At 35.5% G+C, this 17,815-nt stretch overlaps 2 protein-coding genes across 4 annotated transcripts; both read right to left on the bottom strand.

The window, feature by feature from the left end:
* Nucleotides 1–34: 34 nt before the first annotated feature.
* On the bottom strand, nucleotides 35–6,359 carry LOC149921232 (uncharacterized). 3 transcript variants are annotated; one of them, XM_090163399.1, is made up of 12 exons: nucleotides 6,308–6,359; nucleotides 6,031–6,240; nucleotides 5,904–5,966; nucleotides 5,426–5,638; nucleotides 5,117–5,362; nucleotides 4,851–5,057; nucleotides 4,627–4,791; nucleotides 4,443–4,547; nucleotides 2,778–3,017; nucleotides 2,236–2,712; nucleotides 1,004–1,090; nucleotides 35–947 (listed from the first exon to the last, which is right to left on the bottom strand). In XM_090163399.1, exons 5-12 carry the CDS (start codon nucleotides 5,264–5,266, stop codon nucleotides 759–761), a joined length of 1,620 nt encoding a protein of 539 aa, XP_090019525.1. In that variant the 5' UTR covers nucleotides 5,267–5,362; nucleotides 5,426–5,638; nucleotides 5,904–5,966; nucleotides 6,031–6,240; nucleotides 6,308–6,359; the 3' UTR covers nucleotides 35–758. The 3 variants fall into 3 exon arrangements, with proteins under 3 accessions (XP_090019525.1, XP_090019524.1, XP_090019526.1); XM_090163398.1 differs by having other exon boundaries at nucleotides 5,117–5,638; XM_090163400.1 differs by having other exon boundaries at nucleotides 5,117–5,556.
* Nucleotides 6,360–13,494: 7,135 nt separating this feature from the next.
* LOC149921231 (cytochrome c oxidase subunit 6A1, mitochondrial-like) lies at nucleotides 13,495–15,519 on the bottom strand. Its single transcript, XM_090163024.1, has 3 exons — nucleotides 15,349–15,519; nucleotides 14,932–15,086; nucleotides 13,495–13,694 (listed from the first exon to the last, which is right to left on the bottom strand). The coding sequence occupies exons 1-3, from the start codon at nucleotides 15,428–15,430 to the stop codon at nucleotides 13,614–13,616; spliced, it is 318 nt and encodes a 105-aa protein (XP_090019150.1). The 5' UTR covers nucleotides 15,431–15,519; the 3' UTR covers nucleotides 13,495–13,613.
* Nucleotides 15,520–17,815: the final 2,296 nt, after the last annotated feature.

Below are 17,815 nucleotides of genomic sequence, written 5' to 3'. Positions count from 1 at the left end.
GACATTTCTAAAATGGATTAATATAACACGCGCAGGAACCTTTAGGGATTCAACAGAAAATAGGCGAAATTCGAAATTCCCGCCGGCGATTTACCGGAAAGTCGGGCTAGTATCTTTCCGCCAAATGTACTAGATATTTTGCCAAGCTTAACCAGCAACTGAGAATAGTTTAAAAAGATAACTTTGGTTAACTAAACCGACACCGTATTTACAAGAATAATCTGAAAAGAGTATTTATTATTATCCAGCCCTAACACTTTCTTGCTGTCAGGTTAGTTTGATCTAGGAGCAACAAACACAACACCCCACACAAGGAGAACGCAGCCCGTCAAAAGTCGTGGAATTTCTCGCGTACGTTTTTCATTGGCTAGACGCTTTAGCGACTGCTACCGTCGGAAGGGGAAAATTCGGAAATTGTCTTCTCCCCGCCCTTAAAACGTTCAGCGTAAAGGCTCGTGACGCTCGTCCAATGAAATTCGTACACAACCCTTCGTTAGCGTGTTTAAAGGCTAGCTGCGTTCTCCTTGTGTTTGTTACTCCTAGGTTTGATGGTGATAACTAGATGAGAAAACGCGTTTAGGAGTGTTTATAATGGTTATTTCAACAATTCATCGTTATATTTACCAAGTATTTTTACATTTAAAAGCGTCTTAATTGTCAATAGGCTTTGTGGCTGATCTGTAATAAAAAGCAGTCCGTGGTCACGTGGTGATTTCTCAGGTTGTCAATCGTTTACCACGTTATACACATTTCATAGATTAACGTCGGGAGTATGGGGAAGTGTCATACCTATGTATACTCTTATGGTAATATCGAATTATCATAATACAAACCAATTTAAAATCTTTGATGTATTCCGGTGTTGAAATGGAACACCACGTCATATTTTTACATCCCATTTTGATTATTTCATCAATCTCTTTAAATATTGGAAGTACGATTTGTAACTACGAATTAAACGAATGTCAAATATTTATATAAATCATCACATTCAAAAACTGACCTGCTCACTAGGAAATTTAGTTAGCAATTTAGAGTATTCGAAAAACAGTTGTCGTAACTCATTTTCGTAACACAAAATATCACGTTCCTATAAAACACCATTTGTAAGCCATTTTCGATAGACAAAAGAACAAGGACTAGGGCTGCGCGAGTATTCGAACATTATCGATTACTAGAGGTCGGGGACGATTAATCATTATCCATGATTAAATTGATTTTTTTCGGGGAAAAAATGTAAACAAAGAAATTTACCGGTTAATATTTCGGAAAATGATTAAAAAACATGTATTATTCGTAAAATTTGAGCTTTCTATCGAAAAAAACGTCGTTTTTCCGATTAATTTTACAAATTTATCAAAAAATTAATCGGATAATACAGAAATATAAATTACTTGATCAAAACGTTTTACGAATAATTTTGAGAGCTTTATCTATTGAATAAAAGTTAACCATCCCCGACCTCTATCGATTACTCGGCATTTTTTGAGGTCGAGTACTCGAACTCGACCTTGAATAAGTAATTGGAAAATACTCGTCGATTATCGAGTACCATAAAATTGCAAAGTAGGGTACTCGATTACTCGAATAAGCTGCTCTAAGGTCAAAGAGGGGTTTTGGTCCCTTTTTGGAGTGGCAATAATAAACGGTACCTACGAGACGTACGAACAGTAAATGCTTTGAATGACCTTGGGGATGGGTCACGTTATTTAATACGTAGTGCACCTGCGCGGTTTTTCTCCAAACAATATTATTCAGTTTTGCTTTTAATTTGGAGTGTCCCTTCACGAGTTCGGATGTCGGCTGGCTTTAGGACTCGGGAGTCTTAACTTCCTAAGCAATATACTGACAGACGGTACATAAATATTTAAAAAAATATTATATTGTATTGTTATTTTACTATTAATTATTATATTTAGGCTAGTAGCCTAGTATATTAGTCTTTTATATCCCACTAGTCACTATAAGACTACTAAAGTTGTGGTTCATTTAAATTAAAGGAATATTTTTCAGCATTGAAAGTTAGTTTATACTCATTTTAAATTTAATTTCCTAATTACCGGAATTGACTCGAATAAAAGAAAATATCATCTTAATCGATTACTCTACTCGACTTCAATATGACTCGACTCGAATACTCGATTAAAAACAATTTCGTACTCGATACCCGACTCGATTGCTTAAAACCACTACTCGCGCAGCCCTATCATTTATGAACGACGTATTTTCACAAACCATTAAAATTAACGTAACAATTCCTTCAGGGAGGTTAAACCCTTGACTTCTTAAATTTTTCGCTTCTGAAATAATTTGTTTTAATTGTACTGGATAGTTGACTTGTACTATTTCTCGTCCATTGATGATTATTTCTTTCATCAGAGTACTTTCGCGAGAAATGTTAAAATCAATTTTTGACAGATCAAATTTAATTAGCAAAACCTGGCTAACTAAAAGTGGTAAAGTGACTTCGGTCTGTTTTTGCCATTGGGCACATTTTTCAGCGCGCAAAGATACGATCTGCGCTAAAATCAAGTCGCATTGAAATTTGACGTCTTTCCATTTGGCGGAATCGCGAACATCTCTGGATGTTGCAAACTGTCTCAAACCATTCTCAATAGTTTGTACGGTACTATTTATCCATAATAAATTATCGTTTATTTCCGTCTCTGATAGAGATATGGCATTTTTTACCACGCTTTCCAAATATAAAACCTATAAAGTTCATAATTTATTCATAATTTATTTATGAAACTATAATTTTAATACTGAAAATTTACCTCATTCAAAAATGAACTCAGCAAACCTTGATAATCTTTTGTTTTATCTATATCGGGAATTAAGGCATCAAATCTTAATCGTTGAATAACGAGTAAGCATTTTTCGAAATCCTGCTTAGTTTCTTCAATGACTCGGGGTTTTAAAAGTGACTGTTTGGCGTTATTTAACTGTTTCTGTAGCTTCCTAAACGATTTTTCCCAGGTATCTTTGTAATACGGATCAAAAATGTCAAATTCGAGCTGTGGAAATGCAATACCATTTCATATCGTTATTTGGTACGAACGAGGAAGATTTTTAGTCCGACTTAGCAACACTAGGGAGTAGGGGTGGGAGAATAGTGAATTATAGAAACGAATCGAATAGTATATCCCAATTCGAAATTCGATTCGGTTAATCGAATATTATTCGTTTGAATTCGATTAATCGAATATTATTCGTTTGAATTCGATTAATCGAATATTATTCGTTTGAATTCGAGTAATCGAATATTATTCGCTTGAATTCGATTAATCGAATATTATTCGTTTGAATTCGATTAATCGAATATTATTCGCTTGAATTCGAGTAATCGAATATTATTCGTTTGAATTCGATTAATCGAATATTATTCGTTTGAATTCGAGTAATCGAATATTATTCGTTTGAATTCGAGTAATCGAATATTATTCGTTTGAATTCGATTAATCGAATATTATTCGTTTGAATTCGAGTAATCGAATATTATTCGTTTGAATTCGAGTAATCGAATATTATTCGTTTGAATTCGAGTAATCGAATATTATTCGTTTGAATTCGATTAATCGAATATTATTCGTTTGAATTCGATTAATCGAATATTATTCGCTTGAATTCGAGTAATCGAATATTATTCGTTTGAATTCGATTAATCGAATATTATTCGTTTGAATTCGAGTAATCGAATATTATTCGTTTGAATTCGAGTAATCGAATATTATTCGTTTGAATTCGATTAATCGAATATTATTCGTTTGAATTCGAGTAATCGAATATTATTCGCTTGAATTCGGTTAATCGAATATTATTCGTTTGAATTCGATTAATCGAATATTATTCGTTTGAATTCGATTAATCGAATATTATTCGCTTGAATTCGAGTAATCGAATATTATTCGTTTGAATTCGATTAATCGAATATTATTCGTTTGAATTCGATTAATCGATTTTTAAGAGGCGATTATTCGAATTTACGATCAATCGTTTTGATCTAAGAGATAATCGTTTTAAAACTATTATTCCTTTTCAAAGATCATTCAAAAGTTTAGAAATTTAATTAAAATCTTTGGCGACGCTACAGAAAGAAAAGTAAGTTTTACTTTCGTTTTCAAACGATTATTCGTATAGATAAGAGGTAAGTTAAACGATTATACGATTGTTTTTCGAATAATAGTTTCAAAATTCGGATAATCATTCTAACTTTGAATATTCGATTCGAAACAATCGAATACTATTCGTAAATTCGGTTATTCGCCCACTCCTACTAGGGAGGTTTTGCCTCTTCTATTTAATAACGGCACGCGACGAATGCTGCGTGGTGCGTTGCTTTTAAAAAGAAGTGGCAAAGCCCACCAAGTGTTGCGTAGCGCCATCTTCAGCGTAGTCGGAGTAAAAAATCTTCTTTAGTGTAAAATTGTAAAATGTCGTACGTCAAATATTGGTTGTAAAAGATTATTTCTTGACTCAATTAATTTGTCTTCATCTCCCTTCACTAAATTAATATCGTCGGATGCATTGATAACATCGATAGCTACCTGTTCCAAAGACAACCCATATACTTTGAAAGGTCTTATTCAATAAACTGTTTAGTTTGATCTGACGGACTGACGGTACCTTGAAAAACATTCTAAAATCTTGTAAAACATGCGCCACATGAACTGAAATTGTCTCATTTAAATTTGGAGAGCCGATTTCCAAATTGGTTTTAACATTTGACTTCGTAATCACACTCTCCCAACAAAGTAAAAATTCGATTGCAACTGATAAATTGTTCAAAACCTATTTATAAAGAAATATAAGTAAGATATTTAAATTTCTAATTAAATGTCCAACAATACCTCTGTGTTAGAAACACTTGATATATTACTAAAATCAACTTGTTTCAGGGCTTCGTCGCAAATGTACTTAGAAACCACTTTAAATAAGTGATTATACGATTTAACATCACCGAATCGCCTCGAAATTAACCAAATTAGAATTAAATTATCCACAATTGAAATCATTGCTTTTTCATAAACCTTTTTGGAAGCTAATATTTGGCATTCCTAAAAGAACAATTGTAACCATTTTTATTCTCGTAGTCGTTAGTTATCAGAAACCTTACGTGTAAAAGTCTTTCAAGCAATGCCAAGACTTTTAAAGTTTGTTCAATTTTCTCCGACAACCCTTCAATTTCAAAAAGTTGGTTTTCGAAAGTTTCAATTTGCTCCAACATATTCTCCTCTTTTAACTTTTTCAAATTAATTTCTACCATTTTAGAACGAAGTTGTTCTAGTAAAGAAATGCTAATTTCAAACTGCTCTTTTTCACTCTCAAAAAGCTCATTGAACGATTTAGTTTCTTCGTGTTTCTTAAATACGAAAATTTATAAATTTTTGCCCAGTGTAAGGTATCAAGGAGTAAATTATCTCACATAATTAATTTGAATAAGGTTTATGGCATTTTTAAGTTTATCGTTCCAGCTCTTAACTATAGCTTGAACCTCTTGAATGTTAGGATCATCGGGTAAGTCATCGTTAATGATATTGTACGGATCTTGAAGACCTGATAATGAAACTGGAAGCTTGTCCAAAAATGTCTTAAACTTTGCAAAAGTAAACTTAGTTTTTTCTATGAGATTTTCATCCTTTAAATGTAAAGTTATAAAACTATATTATATTATTAAATAATAGCAGGAAATTATATACGTATGAACTTGGAGAATCATAGTTGGAATGTGTAAAGTCAGTAAGGATACATTGCCAACGTGCTGAAAATGCACATGGAGAAACTTGTTGCAAATCACGCCCGTTTTCATGGAAATCATAAGTTTTTCTGAGACATTCCAAGTGTACGAATATATAATTTCCTTATTATTGTAATTGTTTATTTCAGGAATAAAAAGCTAGTACCTCAGCCAAGTTATTTTCGGAAGTTGGAATAGGATTTAGGTTCCTTATACAATGATCGTAGACCTTAAAAAAATAAAAAATAAATAAGAAATTGAATGTAAAATTTCAAAACATATATAATTCGTACAGCAAATATTTTTTGCAAGGAGCAAAGGCTATCGCAATTCAAAACTCCAACTTCAAAATAATTGATGTAATTAGTGTCGCCTTCCTTCCACGGAAATTTAAGAGTGTCCGCGACTGTTATGTACAAGACGCTTTGACCAACACCTTCATTGGGAAATTCATTGACAGAAACACGGAGAACTGTCTTAGTGACCAGTTGCTTTACAATCTTCTAAAATAGTAAAAAAAATAATCAAAATTAAATAGCAACGCCTTTACTCTTTAAAGGGAGCATGCACTTCCGAATTTTTGGTGGATCAACGAGTTTAATCTTTCTGCCACCAGGTTTAATACAAGCATAAGTAACATAATAACATAAGTATGTCAATTAGGAAACTTTATCACCGAACTGATTTCCAGAGCTATTGCGCAATCTCAGCACAGAGCCCCCTAGTGTCTAAATATGCCTAAAACGAATTATACTACTACCAAGGACGATAACACGTTACTCAGGGGTACAGACGTACAATGTACCCCTTTTCAAACAGGAAAGGGTTGCCAAAATGATTGTCAAATATATTCATTTGGTTGTTTTTTATTACGGTTAAGGGGGGCGCTAAATACCAACTTCAAACTGTACCCCCTTCATCGAAAACGTTGCTACGCGCCTGGGAATGTCAGTGTCGAAAAAAGGTTCGATCAAGATATTAGCTTAAAAACAATAGGAAGCGTTATACTTATGTTACTTATGATATGAGCTAGTTGTAATTGACGGTAGTTACGTTAATAAACCTGTTGGAGCGCGTGTTAGCAGCCGATTTGTCGATTTACAGATTTTGAAAATATTAGACCGATTCTAATTGTAATTTAAAATTTGTAAGATTTGTTTAAACTATTTGAGTTTATATCAGATTTCCCGTTTTTGCAGTCAAGATTATTAATATCTAATCTTGAAAACTATCGCTACGCCCCCTTTGGTTCGCCATTGAAAGCTTGATAAAATTAGCGACTAAAGCAGACACTATTAGTTTTTCCTCTTCGTTATTCGTAAATTTGACTTTATAAATAATGATACTTGGATTTTAATATAATTTTTTTCATCGTTTGGTTATCTTTTGATAAGTTTATTTAAGAAAAAACGTTCTCGTAACTTTTTAATTTGTCTGTAGCAGCTAGGAGCAACAAACATGTAGCACCACACACAACGAGAACGCAATCCGTCAAAAATCGTGCATTTTCTGGTTTACAGTTTTCATTGGCTAGACGCTTTAGCGCCTGCTGCCGTCAGAAGGGGAAAATTCGGAAATTGTCTTCCCCCCCACCCGTAAAACGTTCAGCGTAATGGCTCGTCCAATGAAATTTGTACGTAACACTTAGCGTGTTTAAAGGCTAGCTGCGTTCTCCTTGTGTTTGTTACACCTAGGTAGCAGACGCTAGATCATAGGCGCAACCTCGGAAAAGCTAGCACCGTTACGCCACCTAGACGCGTTTCGGTCGCGAATTGTGTGGGATAAGGTACAGGGTTTTGTTTTCGACCCCACAAATATAACATCAAACAATTAGGTTCCCGTACTTTTTTCTGCTGGTCCACTGGCTCGTAATCTATCAAATTTTCTTCTTCAACATAATCGCTACTACTGTATTCACTTAATTCTGCAAGAAAAGACGTGGGATTAAGACCAAAATATTTTAACAAATAATCATCGAAATTCAAGATCAAAATGCTTTATCCATTCTCTCTTTGAACGAATGAAGATAAATTTACCATGTCCCGAAGACGTGGTGTATGAGATGTACGTGCTAGCCAAATCGTCCTCGTAGGATGAAACAGGAGTTCCCGTTTTCAGCGTGACAATTTCTTCGTCGTCAGAATCGCTCTCGGCCAACGAAAGTCCTTCAATGTCCTCTTCTTCTTCTTCCAGGGACTCTTCGAGAGATTCCGCCGCCATTTCGACTTCTTCCTCTCTCTGCAGGCAGTAGAAGAGAAGCACCTTTTCGGAGCGATTCCATTTCGCAGCCCCGTCCAAACCCAGCGCGAGACTGACAAAGTTGGACAGTATTTCTCCATCAGTCTTGGCGAAATCGTGAAACACACTTTGCTGAATGGCAAGTCCGTTGCAGATAACGTCTTCGAACCATTTTAGAGCATTTGCATCCATTATAAGTTTTTATAAATGGCGAAAAATACAAAAGAATCCGTATATACAGTCATTTCTATGGCAACAGGTATAAACACTAATATACAATCTGAATATTGATTACTTCCAAGAGGAGGCGGAAATTCCGGTAGGAGAGAAACCAGGTGCTGCAGCATATCCTTGGTCGAAGTTTTAAGTAATCCCAGGATTGGGATGGCAATTACCAATTAAAGTATTTCAATGTTTGACATTCAGCCATTACCAAATTAAAGTATTTAAATTTTTCACATTTAGCCATTACCAAATTAAAGTATTTCAATTTTTGGCATACCTATTAAAATATTTCAAACTTTGGTATTCAGCCATTAAAATATTTAGATTTTTGGCATTCAGCCATTAAAATATTTAGATTTTTGGCATTCAGCCATTAAAATATTTAGATTTTTGGCATTCAGCCATTAAAATATTTAGATTTTTGGCATTCAGCCATTAAAATATTTAGATTTTTGGCATTCAGCCATTAAAATATTTAGATTTTTGGCATTCAGCCATTAAAATATTTAGATTTTTGGCATTCAGCCATTAAAATATTTAGATTTTTGGCATTCAGCCATTAAAATATTTAGATTTTTGGCATTCAGCCATTAAAATATTTAGATTTTTGGCATTCAGCCATTAAAATATTTAGATTTTTGGCATTCAGCCATTAAAATATTTAGATTTTTGGCATTCAGCCATTAAAATATTTAGATTTTTGGCATTCAGCCATTAAAATATTTAGATTTTTGGCATTCAGCCATTAAAATATTTAGATTTTTGGCATTCAGCCATTAAAATATTTAGATTTTTGGCATTCAGCCATTAAAATATTTAGATTTTTGGCATTCAGCCATTAAAATATTTAGATTTTTGGCATTCAGCCATTAAAATATTTAGATTTTTGGCATTCAGCCATTAAAATATTTAGATTTTTGGCATTCAGCCATTAAAATATTTAGATTTTTGGCATTCAGCCATTAAAATATTTAGATTTTTGGTATTCAGCCATTAAAATATTTAGATTTTTGGTAGTCCCTAAAAATATTTAGATTAATGGTTATCAGCCATTAAAATTTTTCAAATAATGGTATTCAGCAATGAAAATTTTTCGATTAATGGTATTCAGCCATTAAACTATTTAAATTTTTGGCAAAGACCAAGTTATAATTGGCAAGCACGTGGATATAGAAAGTCTAAGGGGGGGGGGGGGGCGGGTTATAACACAACCAGATGAAATCGCGAGCGCAAAATTTTTCGTTAGCAATAACGCATATTTAAAGTACTGGCTAGACTCGGGACGAGTGACAATGAAATTTCCGCACGTGTATCAAACGAAGTTTTTTAATACATTTGCGAGAAAATGATAATAAAACAAAGAACAAAATTGGTATTGTTTAGCGAAATTTAATATTTTTATTGCTTCGTTGTGGATATTTCAATTAATTTTTACGTCTTACTGTTTATTTCTTAATGTTGCGCTCCTTTCGTAAGAAAGGAATCGAGTCCTAAGGGGGGGGGGGGGGTTACACCCCATTAAACCCCCCCTTATATACGTCCTTGATAATTGGTTTTTGTATTTTCATCTCCTTAAACTTGTTTCTAGTATGATGTCCAGAAGTAAAACAATGACTAAATAGGCTTAATTTTGAAATAAATTTAATAATTAATTGAGGCGGGTATCATTGCCGAATTTTCTCCCAACACGAGGGGTGCGAGGGTAGTGGCGGCGCCAATCTTTTTTGGTAGATAACTAAGTAAATAAATGGGCCCCCTCAATATTATTTAATAGAGGTCGGTAACGGTTAATCATTATACATGTTTAAATTGATTTTTTCGGGGAAAAAATGTAAACAAAGAAATTTACCGGTTAATATTTCGGAAAATGATTAAAAAACATGTATTATTCGTAAAATTTGAGCTTTTTATCGAAAAAACCGTCGTTTTTCCGATTAATTTTACAAATTTATCAAAAAATTAATCGGATAATACAGAAATATAAATTACTTGGTCAAAACGTTTTACGAATAATTTTGAGAGCTTTATCTATTGAATAAAAGTTTACCATCCCCGACCTCTATTATTTAATACCTTCAAGGCTTCAACCAAAGAGCGAGTTTACAATATTATGTTCCGATTTAATATTATTATTATTTCGTTGAAGTAAGCACTATTTTACTTTTGAAGACGTTTTAATTTTCAATAGGGCTTGACCACGAGCTCACTATAGAGATTTCTTGCCGCCGTTACCTGGAAGTTACACAAACGCCAAGTTCTTTCGCGTCGGACCGTTCGTACGCCCGAAATACGTAAGTAGACCGATAATGTTTTTACGTGTAAACGAGGTTTATAGTCCCTTTCATCCAAATCAAGATTGAAACCTTTGGTTAATTAATAGTGAAAGACGGTTAAACAGACTCTTAATTTGTAAATGTTAATGAAAAATTAATTTTTCCTGAAGTTTTTGTATTATTTTTTATATAAGAAAATAAAGCGAACTACTTTGAACATTAATTTTTACTCGTTTCTAGCACTCTTTATTTCTACGAACAGAGCTGAAACTTATATCAAAGATAATTATCTTTGCTTATATGTAATAATAGACAGTTTGAGCTAGCCCTTAAACACGCTAACGCAGGGTTGTGTACAAATTTCATTGGACGAGCCTTCACGGTGCACGTTTTACGGAAAGGGGGAAAACAATTTCCTAATTTCCCCTTCCGACGGCAGCACGCGCTAATTCTCTAAAGCGCTAACCAATGAAAGTTGTACACAAGAAAATATACGACTTTTGACGGGTTGCGTACTCCTTGTGTGTGGTGCAGTGTTTGTTGCTCCTAGGTTTCAGCAACTTATAATACAGGGGTAAACGCGAACGTCTACGACTTTTCCGGCGGTTGGAACCTATGTTGTGGAAAGTCATAGATGTTGTTGTTTACGCCAGTCTTATGAGTTGGTGAAATCTAGTTCCTCTATGCTGAAACTGTCTAGTAATAATTATTAAAATGGGCATGGGGATCACTAAAAGAATAAATTGGTCAAGGGTCGCGCCGGCCCCCCAGCACTCGAGCGAAGTCAGGCGCCAATGCTTAGAATACTTTGCTTGTTCTATAAGTCAACCTAACATTAAAGACAGGCTATAGTATAAGAGTCGGTGAAATGAGCAGTCGTTCAAATGAGCAGTCGTTCAAATGAGCAGTCGTTCAAATGAGCAGTCGTTCAAATGAGCAGTCGGACAAATGAGCAGTCGGACAAATGAGCAGTCGTTCAAATGAGCAGTCGGACAAATGAGCAGTCGGACAAATGAGCAGTCGTTCAAATGAGCAGTCGTTCAAATGAGCAGTCGGTCAAATGAGCAGTCGGTCAAATGGGCTGCTCATTTGGCCGACCAGAATTTCGGCTAAAAGAGTAGTTGGCCAAATGAGTAGTCGGCCTAATGAGTAAATTGGGTGAAAACTCGGAACAACTCCTTCTGCGTTGAGTTTGCAAGTTCTCTCCCCACTGGTTTAAGGGGTTTTCCCTCGAGCTCTTCGGTTTCCCCTTCCGTAAAAACTTGTTGAGGTTAACGGTAATAGTTAGTGTAGGGAGCTGTTGGCTCGATCGCGTGGCATGCAGGGCTTGCCACCACCCTCCTACGCATTGTAACCCGGCCCCCTGAATTAAAGGCTTCAAAAGTCGCTTGATGTCTTAGGCCTAAGGTGGTGCCTTGGGTATTAGCCTAGCTGATTATTATTATTAGTAGTCGGCCATATGGTCTGCTCATTTGGCCGACTGAAAAGTCTTTACGAATTGCTCAATATTAGGTAGTTAGTTTGGCGATACTAACATTTACATAGAAAATGCGTATAAATTGTATTACAATGGCGAACTAGTAAGCGTGAAGGTTAATTTTGTTTATTTTTCTTTTCCGTTCAATCTCGAATTTAGTTGTCGTGTACCAAAAAAATTAACTAGCTGGCAATGTAACGAATTTTTAAGCTAACCACAAAAGGTGGTCCTTATTAAAGGGATCTCTCACTCACAACAGGGGAAGGCATAGGGGTCACAAAAAGCCGGTTTTGAAGCACACTGCAAGCAGAGATCCTGGCAGTTATAGAGATGCGAAACTCCCTATACCCTAAGCAAACCAGTTTTTTTCGAATTTTTGTCGATCGCAGCGACGCCTGTACGTGGGGAGTAATCGCAGAGATCCTAGGATTGTTACCGTTGTTTACAATTTTTGCATCTCTCGGCTTAAAACGGGCGCTTCCTTCCGCCCGAAGGGCGCCGCTGATGCTTGCATTTTTTGTCAGGTTTTCGACGGAGTTTCGCATCTCTATAACTGCCAGGATCTCTGCTGCAAGTCTGGATTTTATGTTACCCCTCTGCCTCCCCCTGTTGTGAATGATGGATCCCTTTAAACACATTTTTCGGGCCCCCTCTGAATTTCCTATACACCTATATTAAAAGGGGGGTTAAAATGCCGACCCATCCAGCAAAATTTGAATTTATATGAAGACCAATAAGAAACTGCTATTTCGTTACACGTCGTCTGAAACGCAGACGATTTAAAACCGAAAACACGAAACTACGCAAGACAGGAAATTCGTCTCCATATAAATTCAAATTTCCTAGAGTGGGTTGACATTTTTACCCACCTTTTAATATAAGCTTTTACCCTAATTTCTGTAAATGAGTAAACTAGGAATGATTAAATACAAAATTAGGAATTTTACGAGATGCACAAGACAGTAGCTACACGCGTTGATATAAAGTAATTAATCTTGTAACTTTTAAACTTATTATTAAATAGTTAAATATAGTTAAACCGTCTGACTTTATTTTTAGAAGCCCAGGATGATCCACCTTTTTTTTTAATCAAAATGCATATATTAAAACTGATAAATTTTTGCAACAGAGAAAAAAACATTTCAAAGTTGCGCAGTGTTTCTACTAAGAGTGTGGCAAAACTGAGGGAAAAACAGTTACTAAAACCACGGCCAACTTTGATCACGAAAGCGGCCAACACATTCGTCAAAATTCCGCGAGCAAGGATTTCCCCCCTACAAACTGTAGGAGTTCAGCGCCACGCACGGTTTTTATATTGGCTTCAATGTAAAAACTATTCTAAAAATAATAATCCGCTAGGGGTGCTCACGTCATACATATCTTTTGCTCATAGGTTAACACAGAAACGTCAACGAATGAGATGCCCGCTGTAGCGCGAGATATCAAAGTTGGCAGTGCTAAAACCTAAGAGCTGCGTTTGTTGCTCTTAGCTAAAACAGAATACTAGATAGCCCAAATTTCATCAAAGATTAATCTTAAAGCAATGACATTGGAATTAGATGAACATAATTTCATCTAATAATTTATTTTAATATTATACAGGGACTGAATGATAAAAATTTTGACATATCTAAATTTTACACTTTTCATGTTTTAACAAAGTTTATTCTTCATAGCCACTTGGCAATGGGTTGAATTTTTTGTTGTGGAACAAAGAATGGTTTCCGTCACCCCATGGGAATGGCTAAATAAATTGAAAGATAAACTTTTACAATGCTATAAAAGTGGTTGATGTGCCATATCATAAGCAACGCTACGTTATAACGTTATCTTGACCTTGTTTGAAAAAAATTCATACGAGTTTAGCTATAATGTTAACGTTTTATCCAGATATAATATGTAGCTTGTTCATGGGTGTGGCCATAAGTGTATAATATTATAACACAAGTGTGACACTTCCTATTCTTCACATGCCAAAGTTTTACTGAGAGTTATTCACAAGACAAACTGCATTACGGGCTTCGTCACCGTTTTGGGTCCACTAGCTCTTGCGTCACACGTAGCCTTTGACAGTGCCTCGCTAGGGGGAGATTCTCTTCATGTGATGACTTCACTTCGTAAAATATTCTCCCAAGTGACAAACTTATGAAACAATGTTATAGACTTATGGTGTGACTTATGTTTGTTGCCATGCTAACGTGTATAGGTCAGCTATGACATAAAGACACCCATGGCGGTCACATTATTATTATTTCGCCGGATCCTGTGGCCTTTTGTGTCGTGATCTGTGACATAAAATTTATGACATGGCGGCTGCTTCAAAGGCGGGGCTTAGCTATGACCTATGACTACAACCCAATGAGCAACTTGTTTCATTAAAATCTTCCTTATTCTCAATCGGCACTGTTAGCCTATTGGGATCCATGGATAGTTTTCCTATTCCATGACAAGTAGCGAATTTAAAAGGGGATGTTTAAAAAATTTAAGAAAATGTTTTTTACTTTAAAATATCAACCTTCATTTAAAGTCATGCAATTTACATCACATCCCTTCATTATGAGATATTTAAAAAAACCATAACTCAGGGTCAGGTAATATGAATGAATTTGTCACAGATGTCCCTATATATTGTACTCTGTATTTCCTCATAAAGGAGAAAAATCACGGTTTGGGCAAAAGTAACAGCTCGAGCTCAAAAATATTATATTTACTACATTAAGTATATCGCCTTTCAATGACTTTTTAATATCGGGACTCTAGAATAAATTTAACACTTGATACTTTTAAACTACTAAGTCCGTTAATATTTAAATAATTTTGGCACGCGCACTATTTTAGCTTCCTGAACTTCAAGGGAAACCTTTTGAAAAGGGGTGAAAATAAATCTTATGGCTGCTAAAAAAGGGGAAACAATGATTGTACTTCCAAAAAATTCTGATAATTTTCAAACAGGGTCAATATGGCACTGCTATTAAATTTACCTTGGTACGCCTCCTCATATGCTCGTACGCAACAAACTCTGGTTGATGGTAATGGGCCATATGCTCCTTCTCACCTAAGTAGGCATTAATCATGCAAATAATAACGGCTGGTACACCTACAAAGAAGGTTAAGTTTCTCCACAATTTTATGCCAGCTACAAAAATAAAAAATTAAACATTATTTATGTTATGTTATCAACATCAATGAGATAGTTTAAGGGTTAACAGCTAAATTACAAAAGAGGTTTTGGTTTAGAATAAGCCAAATCTTATACTTAAAAAACAAGCACTGTTGGAAATTGGAATCTTATTTGGAAATTGGAGGGCAGCCTCAATCACGCATCTAAGTCTACAAAGGCTTAGAGCCTATTATATTAGGTTATTGCATTTGTCGTATTTTCTCAACTTAAATATTACCGTCTTCGCCTCCTTTTGGAGCCGCAGCAGTAGCGTAAGTTCTGGTGGAATTAGAGAAAGCTCGCAATGCTTTCGACAACATCTTTAAACTTCAGTAACTACCAATTCGAAGGCAGCAATAACGAACCACAAATTTTCAGAATAACCTTATCGACAGATGCTACTTGACCTCTATGGTATGTTTTCATAAATAAAACATAGATGGAAGTACGTAGCCGACGTTTTAGGAGCCTCGGCTAAAGGCGGTAAATTTAAACTTCGAGAACAGCATTTTCGGAAATAAACGAAAGAATTTAGGTTTGTTTAAGTCTTTTGCACATCATTACAAAACTACAGATTTAAACAAAATTTTGAAAAGTGCTATTGTAGTATTAAGAAATCCTAGATTCGCGCTTGCGGTTTCTCATCTCTTCATTCTCAATTGCTGTATTTTCATCTGCTAAACCGACGATTTGTAGTTTTTAAACATTACAATGTGGGCTTAGCGGCTAAAAATCCAGAAATTAGGTGAACTTCTCGCGTCGGCCGCTAGGTGACTCGATGTTAGCCGAAATGGCTAATTAACTACCGTTTCAAATAGATGTTTAATATCAACGTACAACGCGCGATAGCTCAGTACGCAAACGAAAGCAATAACTACGCGCTCTTGTAGTTGATAAGTAGCGTATTAGTAGAAGTTATAAGCGTTTCGCAGTTAGTAACGTAAGGACGTTTTATGGTACGAAATAACGCGTATTAGAATCTTATGATGGATGAAATATAAGTTATAAAAGTTTAATCTTCGCATTTTATTATAATTTTAGACCATGTTATGTTTCCTCCATGTCCAAGGCTTAGTAAATTTTTTGTAATTTGACAAGAGGTGTTTTTTTTCGCCTGTTCTGGGTTTTTTGAGCAAGTTAAAAAGTGTAGCCCTATGACGTCATTTTACTCCAATTCTATCTTGACGAAAAAAACGAGTTGGAGTAAGAAGGGAGTAGTTAGAGGTTAAAGGTTATATATTTGTTTTGTTTTTAAGATGGCGACCGGTGGTGAGATCATCAATATAGGACTCATTTTCCTTATTTGTTTAATAATAATAATAATCAGCACCTTAGGTCTTAGTCATCAAGCAAATTTTAAAGTCATTAAATACCATTTAACATTTGGATATTCGTTATTAAAAGCTTGCCACATGTGAACAAAGAGTATAAAAACTACGTAACCTAGAGATATAATGACGGTCGAAAGCAGTAAAGGAAGTTGTAGCAACCGGGGAGGGAAGGCACTCAGTTAATTTGCACTTCAAATTTCGGTACCGCAGCGCCACTACGGCAGTATTTAGTACAATAAATAATAAAACCGGAGAAAAATGGCAGTTACGGTGTTGCGGAGGTGCTAAATTTGGCATTTTGGATATTTAATTGTCTAATATCTGTCAATTCAAAAAAGTGACAGTAATTGGTTACTGTTTCGTGATTTTTTTAGTTAGAATTTGTGGATTCGTTGTTTCGGTGTTTATTTTCAAAAAGTGAAGAATAAGGCGTTTGTTCTCTAACGTTGCCAAGTCCTAAAGGTAACCAATTCCTTAAGAAATTTTCAAGAATGTTGAACTAAATCAAAATGATTGCCACTTAAAACTGCCGTAGTGGCGCTGCGGTACCGAAATTTGAAGTGCAAATTCACTGTGTGACTTCCCCCCCGGTTGCTACAACTTCCTTTACTGCTTTCGACCGTCATTATATCTCTAGGTTACGTAGTTTTTATACTCTTTGATGTGAAGATGTTCAAAACCCGTTATGTTTTCGTGAAACGAAATTTAAGCAGACGAATTTTCTAAATAAGCTAGATTACTCCCTCTACACCTCCTTTCGAGGAGAAGTAAAAAGTGTAACGTTTGAGCTCTGGAACAGGCGAACAAAATTCGGGACAGGGTAAATCTTACCCCGAGAACCGGCGAATAAAACGTTTTAGAGTAAAAAGTTTACACTTTTTGTCCTGGGACAGGCGAAAAAAACTACCTAAGAGCAGACGCTAGCTCGGAAGAGCGCGTGGCACCGCAGCGCCATCTAGAATCGTTTGGGTCGTGAATTATCCCGAAACATCGTATTTGAGTTTTTAGCGCCATCTATTATATTTTAAAATCCCGATTGAACCGCGGGAAAGACCGTGGGCAGCTAATCCCGAGGGCGCTTTACGATTACTATGGCTGAATGCAGGCTGAGTTTGAGGCGGTGACAGCGAATAGTTCAATCTCAAACAAATTATACCAAGTTGAGAAAAGCTAAAGAAGTAGAAAGGCACTTTGAGAGCGCGGTAGCTAGCGAACCTAGCGGCGACCATTTATCAAAAAGAAAATCTTCCGGAAACCGGATGGGGGAAGCCGGCATTAAAGGAGAATTCACCTTTAAAATCCTTACGTTATTTATTATTTTCTCGAGCCAGGAAACTTTCGCGGATCGCCAAGGGGGGTCGCTAAGAAATGAAT

The sequence above is a fragment of the Leiobunum rupestre genome, chromosome 11 (assembly GCF_980474605.1).
Source record: "Leiobunum rupestre chromosome 11, qqLeiRupe1.1.hap1, whole genome shotgun sequence".
Lineage (NCBI taxonomy): Eukaryota > Metazoa > Arthropoda > Arachnida > Opiliones > Sclerosomatidae > Leiobunum > Leiobunum rupestre.
The sequence above is the reverse complement of the archived record's forward strand: the minus strand, read 5'-3'. Positions and strand labels throughout refer to the sequence as shown.